The sequence below is a fragment of the Tachypleus tridentatus genome, chromosome 7 (genome assembly GCF_004210375.1).
Source record: "Tachypleus tridentatus isolate NWPU-2018 chromosome 7, ASM421037v1, whole genome shotgun sequence".
Lineage (NCBI taxonomy): Eukaryota > Metazoa > Arthropoda > Merostomata > Xiphosura > Limulidae > Tachypleus > Tachypleus tridentatus.
This window is the reverse complement of record NC_134831.1, coordinates 137037647-137055761: the sequence shown is the minus strand read 5'-3', so window position 1 is coordinate 137055761 and position 18115 is coordinate 137037647. Positions and strand designations below refer to the sequence as shown.

General features: G+C 29.4%; 1 protein-coding gene across 1 annotated transcript; it reads right to left on the bottom strand.

Moving 5' to 3' along the window:
• Window positions 1-1278: 1278 nt before the first annotated feature.
• LOC143256685 (UDP-glucuronic acid decarboxylase 1-like) lies at window positions 1279-17877 on the bottom strand. The gene is given in 11 exon segments (XM_076514229.1): window positions 1279-1503; window positions 3409-3462; window positions 3464-3513; window positions 4930-5092; window positions 7341-7460; window positions 9280-9461; window positions 9857-9961; window positions 11801-11981; window positions 14698-14850; window positions 15578-15638; window positions 17859-17877. Coding segments are annotated over 9 exon segments (1059 nt in total). The 5' UTR covers window positions 14818-14850; window positions 15578-15638; window positions 17859-17877; the 3' UTR covers window positions 1279-1419.
• Between the last annotated feature and the right edge of the window lie 238 nt (window positions 17878-18115).

Genomic DNA, 18115 nt, shown 5'->3' with positions numbered 1-18115 from the left:
AGTATTGATACTTCATTGAGTTAGTTATCAGAAAAAAAGAACTTTTATTTCAATAGAAAGTTTTTATAAATACTGTTCAGTTCAGAAAAGATAATCTATAATTTTATATAGATATATACAGATACATATATATATCACATCATGAATAAATGTTGAAAAATTGCTAAATATAATTGGACAGTTTATTAATACCTGAATAAACAAAAGTAAAGAAATATCCCTAAAACCTTTGTCAAAATCTTTCTACTCTAGCTATAAGAAAATAAAACATATGTCTTCTCTAACAACACGAGTTAGATCATTCTGGTAGAAACAGAGCACTTATAAAAACACTATGCCCAGCAGTTTATGTAATTATTTTGTTTTCTGAATAACTGTACCACTGATGTAAAAAAACATGACAAACGTACAACTATATATTTAACTACCAAAATGTTTTACAGATATCAACACAAGTGTGTGTGCATCCTCCATGAGATTACATACGGGTATGTTTAAAGGAATGTATGTTTATGTAATAAATTCTGTACCAAAACCACATGATTAATTCTCAGATATGTGATCCCAGCATAATTTCAAGACATGAAATAGAGATACATTGGCTCTGTTTTGTCATTTGTAAGGTACTATTTTGTTATTCATTTTTTCCATTCTTAAACACAAAGATTAAAATTTGCCTCCGTTTTTTCATTCTACTTGCTTTGCATTTTTAGAAATTAAAAAGTTCTAAAATTTACCTTTTAAAATTTGGAAAAAAAAAAAAGTGTCTAAAGGCATTTTTCTCCCCTTAGAACCAGGAAGCATTTTTATATTCACTTATGTACAAGTATATAAATCAGGTAATAAAAAACTTGGTTCAGTACCTTTAAAGAAAATTAAACATTTATACAAGAAATATATATCTATGTTGTCTGTCTGATGTATTTCAAAGAAAGAATTTACTATGGAATTTCATAACTTTAAGCCTTGAAATCTCAAACTAAGAAAACTTCAGGATAGTTTTAAACTATCTCAGTCTTTTCTTACAAAATAAAGTAGCAAAATCACAAGGTCATTTTCCATGTCACATTTTGTTATTAATGATTTGTTGTTGTTTTTTTATGTTAGGCTACGTGCAAATATCTAACCAACACAAGATAGCAGAATAAATATAGAATAATAAATATCAAATATAGCTTTAAAGAAGAATGTTGTGTTGGCACATGCTTACATGTTTAATTAGCTATAAGTTGAAGATTCAATTAGAACATTTTTAATCAAAAATCTTTTTGTTTCGTGAGGCCTTGTGCAAGAAAAAAAACATTGTAGTTTTTAATTTACAATCACCACAAGTACTATTTCACCATACCCAATCAAGAAATGTTATATCTTCTAGTTTTCTACAGATTAACTTAAATTCTTCTGTATAAAGATCTACAGTTAAGATCTTAATCCAGTTTTTGACACTTGTACTTCTTTTTTAAAATAGTCCACTGTTTTTTGTAGACCATCTTGCAGTGACACCTAGAAACAGAAATAAGATATGTTTAACTAACATATAAATTTCACTTCTATAGCCTGTTTGTTATGTACAATCTCTGGCATTAAAAAGGAATTATCCTTGTTACTCACAGCTTTAAAAACAAAACTGAAGCTAGAAAGAACTACAGTTCTATTTGTATATGATTACCTAAAAAAAATATCTTCACATAACAACCTCACTTATTTTGGTGATATTTTATCCTAAATTTCTAAGAATCTTGCATGTATTTTACAAAGTATTGTTCTGAATAAAAGTAAATATAAACATCATGAAACAAATTCAAAATGTTTTTGAGAAGATGATTTTTTACAAATAAGGTCATTTTAATTAGTAAAAAGTTACTTTTAGGATAACTGACAACAGTATATTATAAAAAGTAATAATAATATTTTCAGTTATTGAGACATTTCATCATGGCCTAACTATAAAAAAATTATTTAATCTAGTAAACAACTCAGTATCTTGGTTTAATAACTAAGCTTCAAAACAAGATAAGTTATTGCGAGTTCTTATTTTCGATATACAAACACATTTTACTGCGCATATATACTTGTTATTTAGAAAAAATGTTAATTTGACAAATCATATAATAACAAACCAATCACAGAAGAGCCAATATCTGTGCATGCAGTTATGTAATTCTGTAACTTTGCTTACATTTTAATTAAAGTGAGCATATGAAGATGTTGCATTATACCTTTTCATTGAGATATATGCTTAATAATAAAATACAAATACTTTTCAGCCAGAAAGTACTTTAAACCGACATAATCTAATCTAATCTAATATAGATGGTGGCTCTTAAGCATCATTAAGCCTGCACTCTTTTTATTAAAGGTTGAATTTTAAGTTTATCCATTAAAAACTTCATTGAAACATACCATTCATGGAAGTCAAATAAGTACTAACTTATGACATTCCAAGATTTTTAGCCTTGGAAAAAGGGTTTGGGTTTGAACTTCTTACAAAGCTACATGAAGGCTATCTGCACTAGCTGTCTCTAATTCACCAGTAAAGAGACTAGACGAAAAGCAGCTAGTTAACACTACCCACTGCCAATTCTTGGGCTGCTTTTTTGCCAACAAATAGTGGGATTTACCATCATTTCATAATGCCCCTACTACTGAAAGGGTATGTTTGGTGTGATGAGGATTCAAACCTGCAACCCTCAGGTTGCAAAATGAAGGCACTAATCACCTGGTCATGCCAGGCCTATATTTCTGTGAGACAGGAAAACTGATGCTTTTGTTTTAACATGCAGGAAGGATTAAAATGACTTTTTTTTTTTTTTTTATCAGCAACTAGTAGAATTCACTGCCTCAGTATAATGCCCCCAGAGCTAAAAGAGAAGCTACATTTGGTGATGAGGACTTCAAACTTTGACCAACAGATTATATGTTGAACATCCTAACCACCAGGTCATGTGAGGCCCTTTTGTATATACTGAGAAATTTACATGATATACAAATTCAACATAATTAGAAAACATGGTACTGACAAAAGCTAAAAATTTGTAACACTATAACAGTAGCTTTCATTTTCAAATTACATGCAACAGAAAACAAACAGTTTAAATTGAGTTACTGTATTATCAAAATGTGTTGTTTTAATAACCCTAATAACTTCCAAACATTTATATAGAATTTACTAAGAAAAAGAAAACTATATCAAATGAAATAATCTTTGAATACTAATGAAATACAGTGAATAAATCCTGCCTTATCCTTAGTTATTTCAATCATGTTTTCTGGTAACTTTTCATTCTTAATTCAACACTGAATCACAAAAAGGTGATACTTTATTAATAATTATAATTTACATTTTAATTGAAACTAAATTTCCTTCTGTTTGATATCATAAGTCAAATTAACAAACAATCAATTCACCTTTGGACTCCAATTTAAATACTGTTTAGCCCGAGTGATGTCAGGTTTCCTCTGCTTCGGGGTCATCTTCCAAACCTTCTTTGAAAACTATTGGACTAGAACTCCCTTAAAAATTATAAAACCAAAAGATATTACACAATCACATCAAACCCTTATCCTTAAAATTTCCTTGTCGTATAGATTATACTGACGTCTACTGCAAAAAAATAAATTCAAGAATATTCTTCCCAAACATCAACTTTAATACTTAACTAACAAGAATGACTTATCCACTTGCATTATCAAGTCAAAGTAACATATTACAGTGTACAAACTACCTTTTTGTACATGAATTTTGAAAGTTTTAAACTTTCCAATACCTGTATTATTTTAATAACATCATACTAAATCCATTTGCTTATCAGCTTTACGTACGTATTATAAAAACATTTTTCAATGAAGAGTAGTTTTCAAATTCAGGTACCTCAATTTGAATGATCTATAATAATTGTACAACACACCAGTGTAATGTGACAGCATTATGAAAATACTAAAACAAAACAAAAGTGTAATTTTAGAGGCATTTACTTTCAGAATAACTAATCATGTGTATAAATACAGAAAATTATACAAGACTCTCTCTTGAAAACCATTCTTTTTTTAAACCTGTTACCATATTATAAACTGTTTTATCACATTACACCCTCAAGTATTAAATACAGGAATAAGATAAATTGAATTGTCTAGAAAGAAATGTATAATTAGACTTTAATAAACTTTAGCATCTTAACTAATTTTTTTATTCAAAGCATATTTTTATATTAAGTTTGTTTAGTATTATTTTTATTTGTTACACAATTATTAATGCTTTTATTAACAAAATACTAACAAAAGTAGCCAGAAGTGCCTGGCTTTAAAAAGTAATATTATAAATAGGGAAGTAGGCCACTCCTTTCCACTGTTTCATACCACAGCACACAAACCATTAATACAATGTAGATATAGCAGTGCTATTCAAGGAACTAAATATTTTCATTTGACATTAGCTTCTTGCATCTTACAACTGACCTCCTCTATCATTTGGGCCCTCATTTACAAAATTCAGGTAGTAAACTGAAATGGTTAACTAAACTTTAAAAGGTTTATCTTCATCCTTTGAGATTCTTAATGGAATTCCTCTAACAAATTCTTCAAAGTTGGTTCCACTAATTTTTCACAACACCAATTTGAGATGCCAATCAGATAGGTGAGTGCATATTTGTTGTTAAAAATTTTAAATTTCCAAGTAAGATTCTGTAATTTTGCTTAGTTAAGTGAAATAATTAACACTGAAACATTATCATTTTATGGTGTATGTTCAGTAAAAAATATATATGAAATATTAACTAAATTTATTACAAATCCTTGGTAGAAAAAAAAAAAAAGCTTTTTCAGATTTTTTTTTTCATGATAGGGATACAACTTTCTCCTCATGAAATGAGATGTAAATGCTTTAATTCTGAAACAATAACTGCCTTAAGAAAGAGAACTTTGAAATCTTACCAACAAACTCTTTAATAAGAGTTGCAAATTTTTCAATGGTATATTCATCAGGATTTCCTAAATTGACAGGAAGGGAATAATCTCCGTTCATTAAAGCAACAAGTCCTTCCACAAGGTCAGACACATACTGAAATGATCGTGTCTGTTTTCCAGACCCATAGATCTAAAAGCAATAATATTTATCACAGTTAATCCTAAAATAAAATACAGTTTGAGCTAGTACTAATAAATCTGTGATCACTTTTATGAAAAGATATATTTAATTTACCATTACCCTAACTGTTTACACAATAACTGTGAAATTGCAAAACCCTTAGGCATCATTGGATAATCTTTCTTTAAAATCTAACTTGAAACAAACAAGCCAAACAATCTTTTGGTTTGAAGGAGATTTGAACCTGCGACCCTCAGATTACAAATCGAGTGCCTTAACCACCTGGCCATATTGGGCCAAAGTGTGATGAATTTTATAAACTAGTTTTAGTGTTTTGAGAGTTATTAGATATGATTCAAGATAGTTCGCTGGTGCTTGGAGTTACAACAGAGAAAGTAGAAAAAAAACTGAATATTGGATAGTTTGAACTTTTTAGAAACTATATATACAGTACTGTGCAAAAATGTTAGATCAAAGTAAAAATTTAGATTTCAAACTACTTTCAAAGAATGATAGAAGGTCAATCACAGATGAAACATCAATATTTTATTAATCTTCATATTTAATACAACAGAAACTAAGTGGAAGTGTTTGAGTTCAATAAGGTTAATATTTTGTGTGTTCCACTTTTGCTTTAATAACTGCAGTCTTTCACGCATTGCTGCAACATATTTAATCAGGGTCCTTTGTTCGAGTGTATTAGAGACATTTGGAATAAAATCCCAAAGTTTCTTTGAAAGTCACTTTTGATTTGATAAGTTTTTGATCTATCAAATTCCAGATATGCTCAGTTTGTTTAAGATCAGGTCTCTGTATGGACCATTGCATCATTTGAATGACTCCAGCAGCTTCTTCCTATGTATTTTCTGCATAGGTTAAGTGTTTGGAGTCATTATCTTCTTTGTAATAGAATTCTTTACCAATAATACACAAATCCTTTGGTATAATGTAACAGTATCTGATGGTACTTGTGCTAGTCCATTATTCCACCTATTTTGCTAATATCTCTTGTTGCCTCAGTGCAAAACTAAGGTTTATACAATGTATAAACTACACTGACAAACACAACACCAACATAATTTATAGAATACAATGCAACAGCTGCCACAAATTTTGTATTAGAGAAACAAGCAGAAAAATTGAAACTAGATTTAAAAAACACAAAAAACACCTTCACACATTTTTGAACACTGCAACTCAGATAAACATAACATAACCATAAAAAACTCCCAGATACTAAGTAGGGAAACAAATATAAACAAATGCAAAATCAAAGAAGCCCTACTTATACAGCAACTAAGACCAAAATTAAACCAATGTAAAGGAACACCTTTATACCTATAGTAATTAATAACCTAACATCCAACTGCAATGCACCATACAATCCCATACCCATTTATACTCTCTTTGTTAACCTGAAGATGACCTAGAAAGGACAAAATGTTGTTTTCTGCTTATCAATAAAAGTGTTGATACCCATACTAGCTGTTCTGAGACACATTACCACAGTGTTGAAATTTATGTTGTGTCATGTCATAAAAGGTTTAGCCCCATAATATAAAAAAAAAACTACAAAATATTATATTTTCCTAACATTTTTAGACAGTACTGTATATTTTATTATGTACATTGTGCAAGTTCTTTTAGAATCAGGTAGACCGTAATATTATACTATGAATATACATGTTTAACCATATACAGATTCACCTTTAATAACTCTACTGAAGAAATAACATGTTATTTCATAAAGAAATTCCAAACAGAATAAATGACTATGATAATACATTGAATTTAAACTTTTGTTGCCAACAGTATCGAATATGATAGAAATTTGTGAGTGTACACACATGAAGATACACACACATTTAGCAATGAATGAAAACTTTAGTTTCTGGTAACTCAATTTTACAAAATATTTTTACATTCATTGTAAATACACCTTGTATTACCAATAAACCATCTTAGCATCATTTCAGATTTGTAATAAAAGAACTTTTGATGCTATATACCTACTCGTAAAAAAGAAACAAACTTGGACTACTTTTGTTGCATAGATATAAATATATAAACGCTTATACAAGTTATGATATTAATGGCTGAAAATATTTCAGTCACCAATGCTTAGGTCTCAAAAGGTTTTAAATATATCAAATTTATTATAAGACACCCATCTTCATGCTCTAATATTTCTGAAACGTCTATTTAATTCTCTAAATACACGTATATATAATAAATTAATTTTATCAGCGATACTTACTGTTATGGGAAGATTTTCTAAGGCTTGAATAATAAAATTGCTAACAACACGTCCATCACTGATGTGCATTCGTGGGCCATAGGTGTTGAAGATACGAGCTACTCTTACTTCAATGTTTTCCTAATTAGACAAAATCAATAAAAATAAAGTGTGTGTTTATAAAGTCCATTATATCTTTTTTAAGAGGAATCTGAACAAAAAAATATCCTGAAAAGGTTCAAAGGAAAAACTAGTTGCAATGTTCCAATTATTTTTCTTGCCTTACTTTTAAATTTGAAAACTATCATTTGTACAAACTAAAACATGTAATTAAATTTACTGACTTTGAAATCTACAGTTCAGCTAATCATACGGTGGTATAGCAATAATGCATGTGTAGTAATTCATTTTCTCTAAATTTACAAAAAAATTTTATCATGCACATTCACATCTTATACAACTTATGAACCAAATTCAGCTACTTCAATATTTAATCACTCAAACAACAACTTATCTTCAGGTGCCACTGATTTCAACTAAGCCTATTCAAAAACGTTTTACAGCACAGGAATACAGACAAATATATACATTAACCCTTTCAACCATCAACACAAGTTTAAATTGTTTTAGAAATAACAAAAAGAAATAACAGAATTAATATATTATTATAAAAAAAAGCAAAAATCTTAATATTTTCTAACAGTATGTTTCTTACCAACTTGTTTTTGTTGGACAGAATTAATGTAACATCGTACAAAAGTAAATTATTTCACATTTTATTAATGTGTTTCTCATGCAAAATATTCAATTAATTTACTACCTGTTCCCTCACAGAAAGCTTGAAATGAATTAACTGTTATGAACTGAAAAATAAAAAGGGAAATTCTTCTCTTTTTTTATCTTTATTACAGATTTATTAGTATGGAAAAGTTTGTTTTTTTTAATTACAATGGTTTTCAATGACAGAAAACTACTAAAATTCATATGGAAAATACAAGTTAGTTATTTTTACAGAAATACAAAAAAATTAAAACATCAATATATTACACAAAGAAAGCAGAACTACATTTCTAAACAAATGTTGAAGATAAAAAATGAGAGATTTACTGGTTATGTAAATAATACAAGAGAATTAAATTAGAATACTGATATGTCAAGTACAAATATTTTAAATCAAAATAAAAAACTGGCCATTACAAATTAATAAAAAATACAAAATACTAAAAAAGGTAAAATAAAGACTAAATAAACAAATAAAATGGATTAAGAAAAGAAAAATAGACTTGGTTTTTTTGAGAAGGTTAGTGTCTTTCTTCTGGGTATAGGAGACTAGTCAGTCAAGTTTATCCCACACCTAAATAGCACTGGCTTTTCCAAACGTTCAGGCCATTTCTTACTCATTTTTCTTTTATTTATTAATTTTAGGCAAACGTTTTTATCTCACTCTTTAAATCCATTTTTTTAATTTTTAATAATTTCTATAATTTGTTGTGTGCTTGTACCAGTTTATAAGTTTAATTTTATTTATTTTTTTCTGGAGGTTATGGTTGGGTCAGTAGCTCAATTAATCAATTACATTAATAAGTGTCACATCAAATAATAAATTAATGTCATGAAAATATCAAAGTTAGGGTTTTGAGTTATTCTAAGTAAACTAAATATTACCACTATGGTTTCTCATCATTAGTTTTGATTAACCCAAGGTTGTCAAACTTAATCTATCAGTGTCATACTCATGAAAGTAATCAACTAATCACTATTTATTTTCCATTATTTATGTCTAATAAAGAAGAAACAACCAGTTGAATGTAGACACTCAATGAAATGAACAATTAATCAACTATCAAATTATACTAATCATCCAGCTCCATTAAAAATATCAGTAATATGTTTTAAATCTCTTGTATTGTCTGCAACCTCAAGACACCCTTCCAATTTGATATAAATCTGAATTTCTTACCTTTCTTACATAAGCATAACAAATGGCCTCAGCTGCACGTTTACCTTCATCATAACAAGCACGTGGGCCAATGGGATTGACATTACCCCAGTAATCCTCTGATTGTGGATGAATATCAGGATCTCCATACAACTCAGATGTAGAGGATATTAAAAACCTAGCCTTAACTCTCTTAGCTAAGCCTGAAAGAAAAGATGTAGAAAATATTAACATTTGTTTGGTGCCATAACATTGGAGGTACAGATAAAAAAAGCTATGGAACAAATATGTATTAATCAAAAAAGGTAAAGGCAAGAAAGAAAAATACAACTGAGCAATAATATTTATAATTAAATTTACTTTCAATAAGTTTAGAAGGAGCAAATTAACTTTAACTGGAAAACTTGTTTTATATGTTTGAATCCATTAAAAATGCATAGGAACATCACACCAGAAAAGTAAATTGTAAATAGAAAATTACTCATATTAAACCAAGCAACTTGATATTTCTGTATCTTATTCTAACCTGAATTTCAAATAACAATGAGTAGCGGTAAAAAATAAATATCCATTTAAACAAGAAGAAAATTTAGCTTACCAAGCATATTAATTGTTCCAAGGATATTTGTTTTGAGAGTTTTTATTGGATTCAGCATGTAGTGAGGAGGAGATGCAGGTGAAGCTAGATGATAAATCTGATCCACTAGAAAGAGAGAAATTGTTTAAAATAAAATAATTCAACTAGAGGAAAGAAATTTATGTGGTTCAACTGGATGTTCAACTAGTTGTCTTCACTTACGTTCATCCTTTACCTACAAACAGAGTTGGTCATTTGCTTTTCCTCTTCATACTAAACATCCACATACACAAAAGCACCTGCTATATAATTTCAAAATTTCAAAAACAAAGAAACCAAGCTAACTGATACACAACAGAAGAAAAAAATTGGGGTAAGATAGAAAACAGGTATGTGCCAGTTTCTCTAGTAAACAATCTAGGGTTGTGATGTACAGTAATGAAAAGGTGACAACCTTTTTCTGCTGTTAAAGACACAATACAGAAATAAGCATAGGTACTAAAATAAATGTACAACAGTAAACTGGCAAAAGTTAATATATGGGGTGAGTTCATTAATTGATTGTGGTGTGTGTAAAATTTTCATGGCAATGGCACAGGATAATAGGTTTTCATTGTACATAGTAGTTAGTAAATATTCCTGAAAACACATCACATAACTGTACAACTTTCAGAGAGCAGCTGTAACTGTACTTACAAGTAAGATTTTCTATATCTTAGCTTTATGTCGGTTGTTTTATTTATATTAAATGAGCTTAATTTGGAAACCTGAAAAAATCAGACATAGAAAATCCAACTAAACAACACTGCTAGCAAACAAAACACTTCATATTTTTACTGAAAGACTGTTCAGAATTAATGTTTCCAATTCATGTGTTAATCTAAATTTAGAAAATTTCCTTGCAATATAGTTGCATTTAAATTTGTTTTAAGAAGCAACTAATATTAAGATATGTATTATGTAAGAAGTATATTTTCTTACAAAATCAATGCAGCTACTGAAATTGGTACAAGAATAAATCAGCTTATTTACGTAAAAAATATCTTCATATGACAACTAAAATTAGGTTCTATTACAAATACTCCTTTTAACATATATAAAATACTGTTGTTACATATTTATTTTTGATGAGTCTCTGATTTATATTATGTACATTATATATTACTATTTCAAATAACCAGAAATTGGAATTTGAATTTAGCAGTTAATTAAATGTTAATATGTATTAATTTTATATTATTTGCAAACAAGATTGATATACACGTTTCTTTTTAACCCATATATTTTAATATACAAAAAAAAAAAAAAAAAAAATACAACCTAGAACAATGGTTATTACTAATAGTTATTACAAATGATGGTTTGTATACAAGAGTTTTACAAACTATACTGAGCCTTCTACCTGGTCTAAAACTGAATCTTTTATCAATGTTCATGGAGAGAAAATTAATTATTTCTCGAAATACTTGTACACTTCTTTTGATGACAGCTAGCTTGGAGCATTTGTACACTTTCAACAACATCTAATGTCTTTGGAGAAATACTAATGTCCAAAGTAATTCACTGAAATTGAACAGATTGTAACATTCAAAATCTATAAACATTACTGGTCCAATTCTGTAGTTTTCCAATGAATAGGAATTAATCACAATTATAGCTTCCTAGGCCTATAGCACATTGACTGTAGCTATTCAATAATAATACTCTGTCTTTCCACTAGCCATTTTTTACAGGAATCTTACAAATTTGTAGAAATTTCAATAATGTTTTAACACATTTTCGTAAACAAATATTGTTGATTCTCACTTTCAAGAATCTTCTACAAGTTCCAAAACCAGAAAGGACTTGTGAAATACAAAACCAACAGTATATGTCATAGGCAAAAAAAACTATAGAAACCAGCATAAGCACTAAAATAAGACAGTAAATCTGTTACATAGTCAATATGAAATTAATTACTCTTACCTTCAATAAATAATGGATTTATAACATCATGGTTTATAATTTCAAAATTCTGATGCCCAGTCCACTGTTCAAGGTTTTTTCTACTTCCAGTAAAGAAGTTATCAACAACTGTTACACTGTGACCATCCATCATAAGTCTGTCAACCAGATGACTCCCAACAAATCCTGCTCCACCAGTAACCTGTAAGAAACAGAAGATCCCACCCACTTTATTTTAATAGGAAAACATATTTCATTCAAATACTATTTATCAAGCTATTTTAATTCACATTAACTATTCATAAATGCACAAGTTATGCCCATAATGTTTCTAATTAATAATTTATTCTTCAAAGAAAAATGAACATTATCTAATACACTTATTTTTCACCACATATTTAATTTTATATAACAAAATAAAAATGGTAAAAAACCAATATCAATATATAATTTAAAAACTCTCAATTAAAAACCATGTTAGATATATATCTTTCTCCTTAAATACATAGCAATGTGTACATGCATAACAATGTACTTGAGGTGCTACTGTAACATCAAAAACTGGCCATAAATATCAAGAGTACGAGTTGGAACATTTTTTGTTGTAACACCTTTCTGTTTTTCAATCACATTCCCACTAGTTATTTGGCTGTTTTTAATCATACTCATGAATCAAAATGTCTTTTGTGGTGTTGATTTGTAATCCTTGTTTATAGTATATTTTTATACTCTTTTTACATACATACATAGTAGGGTCAAAATTTCTAACCAATCCTACAGAGATTCTAAATGGTTCTTATCAAATTTAACTTGTTAAATCCAAAAACACATGCACACACACACCTTTACTGCTTTCTATCAACTTCAATTTTTTTTTTTTGGCAAAGAGGACACAACTGCAACCATAAAAACAAAACTCTTTAATTAAAAGTTATAATTTTCTCAAACTGACAACAAATTTCCAATTGGAACTTATCTCCAATCACAAATAGCTATTGTGTTCAGTGCTGTCCTCAATATGCAAATCCGATACAGTGAACCAAGACACCTCTGTACCAGGTATACTATTTGCCAATCAAAGAAAGATGTTATATATATATATATATATATATATATATATATAGGCAGAAAACAGGAGCACATCCAACTGGGAAAGAACTATGGCTGTAAACTGATCTAAACCATGCAATATTTATGTAAATCAATTCTAAAAATTATAAAAGAAGGTAATATTAAAAGGATGTTCCTCTATACATAGACTGGCTAGGGTGAGACAGATTGAATGCAGCAAATCAACACAATCCAAACCCTGGCCACTAGGTACTAACATTCATGTGAAAGTAGGAAAAAGGATCACATTACTGGCAAGTCAACTATAACTCAAAATCCAGGCTACCAAGAACACAAATCCAAATCATGGTAAGAGAGATCATACTGGTGCAAGTCAACTACAATCCAAAACCCAGCCATCTGAAAGGGGAGAAAAGAGAATCATAACTATCTTCATCTCAAGTTCTTGAGATCAAAAGAAATGTAGCACCCCTCCAAAAACTATTAGCCTAATAGTTCACATGTAAATATGATACATTGATAGATCAATTTGGGAACCTAACATCCAGTATCAAAAAGATGTCTACATAATGTAAATCATCTTCCTTAAAAGTGAAATTGACCAGAATAATTAACATGGCTTGTCAGTGCAAATTTAAACAGTTAAAGAATACCTAGTTAGGAACTACTTGCCAGAGAGTAGAATCCAAACAATGAACATTACTAAACATTTAAAATAAGAAAAATAAACTTACCCAGTCAAAATCCCACTGAATTCTAATATTCTACAATGGCTACAGTCAGAAAGTGATAACCCAAAGAAAACGAAAACTGCGAACTAATAAAAATAATGAGGGACAAATGAATCATAGGTAGTCTGCTGTCTGACTGAAGGAGTACCTCTAAAGGACAAGGAAGATGAAATACCAATGAAAAGGTAAAGTATCAGTTTGGGCAAGAGGACACTCGAACATAGTACAAGAGGAAGACAATAAAGAAAGAAATTGGCCAAATGAAGAGTCAAAGCCAACTGGTGAAGGAAGAAGGAGAAAGAACATAGAGGATGGCTGTCAAAAAAGAAAAGGGTGGGAATGTACACCACAAAAGAAGGCCATGCAGGCAGTATAACAGAGAAGAGCATGTACAAGACATAGAAGTCTATCCTGATCAGGATGAAAATAAAGGTGTGAAATGGAAACAAGGGAAAGTGACTAAAGAGAAGTTATCCTCACAAGCCTCTGAAGTGTGAGGGAGGAAAAATGATCTGGAGAAAGGAGAAGATATGTAGAAGGATAAAAAGTACATGAAACATCAATGGCAAATAAACAGACCACTGATATCCATAGGCAAACAGAAAAAAAGAAGACACAAAGAAAAGTGATACAAGGAGCAGTAGAAGAGTAGTTTCAGCATAGGCAAAGTGAAGCAGTGCAAAATTACATTAATATCACAATTCAGGAGAACAGCCTACCACAGCAAATGGGGAATTCAGAAAGACCAAATTCAAAGGTAAATTATGGGAGAGGGAAATACTTGCAGCATTGAGAAAATACCAAAACATGTGACAGGACTGCCTGAAAATCCAAGACAGAGGAGACAGAATACCCACAATCCAAAATAGGAAATCTGCAGTACAAAACACAAAACTAAGGCTTTTATTGAGACCTTTAAATGATTTTTTTCACAAAATTCTGCATGTATTTTCTTAACATTCATGATTCTCATATCTGCATGACTTTTTTAATATTACAATGCAGAAAGTTAGTAGGTCCTTATATTAATCATATCATAAAAATCACTGTTATTCAACTGGTTTGCATTTAAGATTTTTTCAAGCAATCAGCTCTTCAAAAATCTAGCTTCCTTACCAAAATTCTTTTTTTATCTTTATATCCTAATGGCTTAACAGGTGGAAATATTTTTGGGACACTACTTTCCAGTTTAATGATTCTTTCTTCCATTTCCTGCAGTTTTTCTTTAATATCCATAATAGCCTAAGTGTCTGATTTACTTTCACAGTTCTGTAAAGATAAAGATATAACAGCTAACTTGGAAAAACAAACAATAAAATCCTTACTTTTCTTTAGATAAAACAGTTTGAAAGCCGTATCAGTAAACATATGTTCCTCCATGTTTTCACACATTTTCTTCAAAAGAGTGAAAGTGAACATTTCCTTCTTACAAACAAAAGAGTGGTGTAACTAAATCATGTCATAAGTGAGTACCATCCAGGCATTCATTTTTAAGAATTTCAGTGTTCTCTAACATTTTTTATGGTTTTAATTATGAACTAATATATTATAGAATAAAATAAAAGAAAATAGTAACTATTTAATTTCATATATAAAAAGATACAAAGAAAAACCTTTAATTACATTTCACATAAAATTGATTTTAACACAACACCCAAGATCTTTAATATGCTGCTAGTCTGATAAAGCAGTTACTATTTTTTCTAAGACTACTACACTGATAAAAACATGTGCATGGTTTGGTTATTTCAACAACAAAAAATAAGTTATTTTAACAAGCAAAAACCTATCCACTACCTAAAAGCAAAAACAAGATATATATACATGTACAAAAGTGCCTTACTATAAAGACCAAATACAACTTCTTGTTACATAATTTCCTATAAGACACATGTGTACTTAATAAAGGGAACTTGAATTATAATATTTTCAAATAACATTTTCAAAAGTCCATTTATATTTATAAAACTTAAATAGTAATGAAGATAAAACATACGTGTCCTTGCTATTCTCTTTGAAGAGATGGTCTGCTTCTAAAGGTTTTGTTACGTTACAGACAGCTGGAACAAAACAGATGTCAAAAAGTATGTGCTCTATCAACCAAATGTTGGAACTAAATATGGTTCCCTCAGCAGTGTACCATGTGGTATTTTACCTCATATAGTACTTTAACAGATGTTAAAGTAAAAAACAATGCTACATATTTTGCTGGTTTTTATGGCCATTAACTTGTAACTCCTAAGCAGTACAGACATCCAAAGTTCAGTTATTACTTGAAAATGCTCTGATGTGGCATTACTTCTCGGTAAACTAGTTAAGAACATCTGTAAATTGCAAATCATTCAGGTTTCTGCTATTCCAGCTCATACATGTTCACAATCAATGTTAGAATATATGTTCATATAAAGATTATGGAATAAAAATTCTAAGTATAGCCACAAATATCAAACTTCAATTAATGAAATTCTCTAGTGATCAATATTCCAAACCAAGTGATTTAGCACATAAATAAAAATAAAAATGCAAAAATTCCTTTAAATTATGAGTAAGTAAATTGCACTAAATATAATAGGAACATATTTACACACTCACTCTCATTAAATATTGTTATGTTAGCTGAATTTCTGAAAACTCTGTGCTATTGTAACAGTTTCTGCATGATATATTTAAAGAACTGACCAGAACCACTTAGATATGGATACCTTTATGGTTGGTAGAATTGAAGATACTGATAAATTGAATAAAGGTAAAGAATTACTGTCAGACAAAACTTTTAAATAAGGTCAAATATCAAATACATTTTTAGTAGGTAAAAAAATGTGTGGGCAGGTTCCTACGAATTGAAGAGTCCCTTATTAAAGCTACTTGGGAAATTATAAACTAATTACTTCACCAGCAGAAAAAAAAAACTCTATTAAGTATGAAAAAAGAATCTTTAAAAGATAATTTAGTGAAATATTGAAATGACCAAAGTAGTTATGAATTTCATTCACCCTTCCATAGCTACATTAAAATATACAGTGCCTTGCAAAATTATACACCCCTACCAGTAATGTCATATTTTGATGAAATACAATTAATGTAGACAATGTTTTAATGGACTTGCTTTTATTCAAAACCCTAACAATCAAACTTAGCAATGTTATATGTGAAAAAGATTAAATGTCGGCAGAACCTGCAAAGACATATGTTGTTTGACACAGATGCATTAACTCTGAAGTCAAATTAAACTACTTTGATTACACACAGATTATTACAGTTACAATAATTTTGTGACCTTTCGAACTAATCTTCTGCAGATTAACTGATTTAAAGTTGCCATAACAAAAAGTTTCAAGACTTAAGTAATTAATATTATTCTAAATTTCTTTAAAAATCTAACTTGCTTAAAGAGTATCAGCATTTTTAAGCTTTCTCAGTTTAGAGTAGATTATATATACTCTAAATATAAAATCTCATTTGAAAGTTTCATGACTGCAAGCTCACATGTAAACAAAACATGGATACTTCACAGGGATGGGGTGAACACTCTTTCTCTAGTCTTTCTGAATTTCTAAACGCTGTGTGGCATTATTACTGTTAACAGAATGATGAAAGAACATAATTACATACAAGTACTTTTATGTGAAATTTTATTTCAGCAAAGCTTTTATATATTAATGGGCAGAAATTTATATAACTTTGGCCTGTATGATCCTGGGTAGACAAGTCCATCTCAAGTAATAGTGCTTATTCTACAAATTAATACAAACTAGGGATTTTTCTCCAATATAAACTGTGGAATATGATATAAATATATGCCAGTTTTCTTTCCAATCACTCAAGCTACTTTCCCTAGAGTATTTTCCTATTGCTAACCCAGCTGAACATTAGACTTACAAGGAAAATATTATTCAGAATAAGTTATCATCTCACCAGTCTTTTATTAATGCACAAATCTCTAGAATACTAGTAATGGTAAATATTAAGTTACTGCTGTGTCCTTATATATTAAACAAAGTGTTTTCGATTTTATTGTGTGGTGAAATCTACAATCTAATCATTTTCGTATTTATACCTCTTCAATATGAACAAAATGAGAGAGACTTACAGATTAAAGAGTCGAGGTTGTTATGAAAGTACATTTAAACTTGGTCTAATTCTCGTAATTCCAGTTCATATTTAGAGCACACATTTTCTTTCATTACTGAACGATATTATTTGTAGTTGCTATGTCTATTATTTATATTTAACTTAAATTTAAAGACCAAAGATACTTCTAGAAAACTAATACTTACTTAACTCATTTGTTTCTGCTTTCATTTGGCAAGTAAACCTGTTAACGTGCTAAATGAATCATATTTTCTATTCAACATGTCACGACAAAATTTGCTACTCGTGAGAAAATGCTTCGCTCCCAGTGATACCATCTGATGAATAGAAAAGCTGTTGAAGTTTATGCTTGCTGAAAATATAATTTGTAAATAATATTATCAAAGACTTAGCAATGGAGGGGCAGGTCCACTAATAATTATAGAAGTATTGATCACATTTT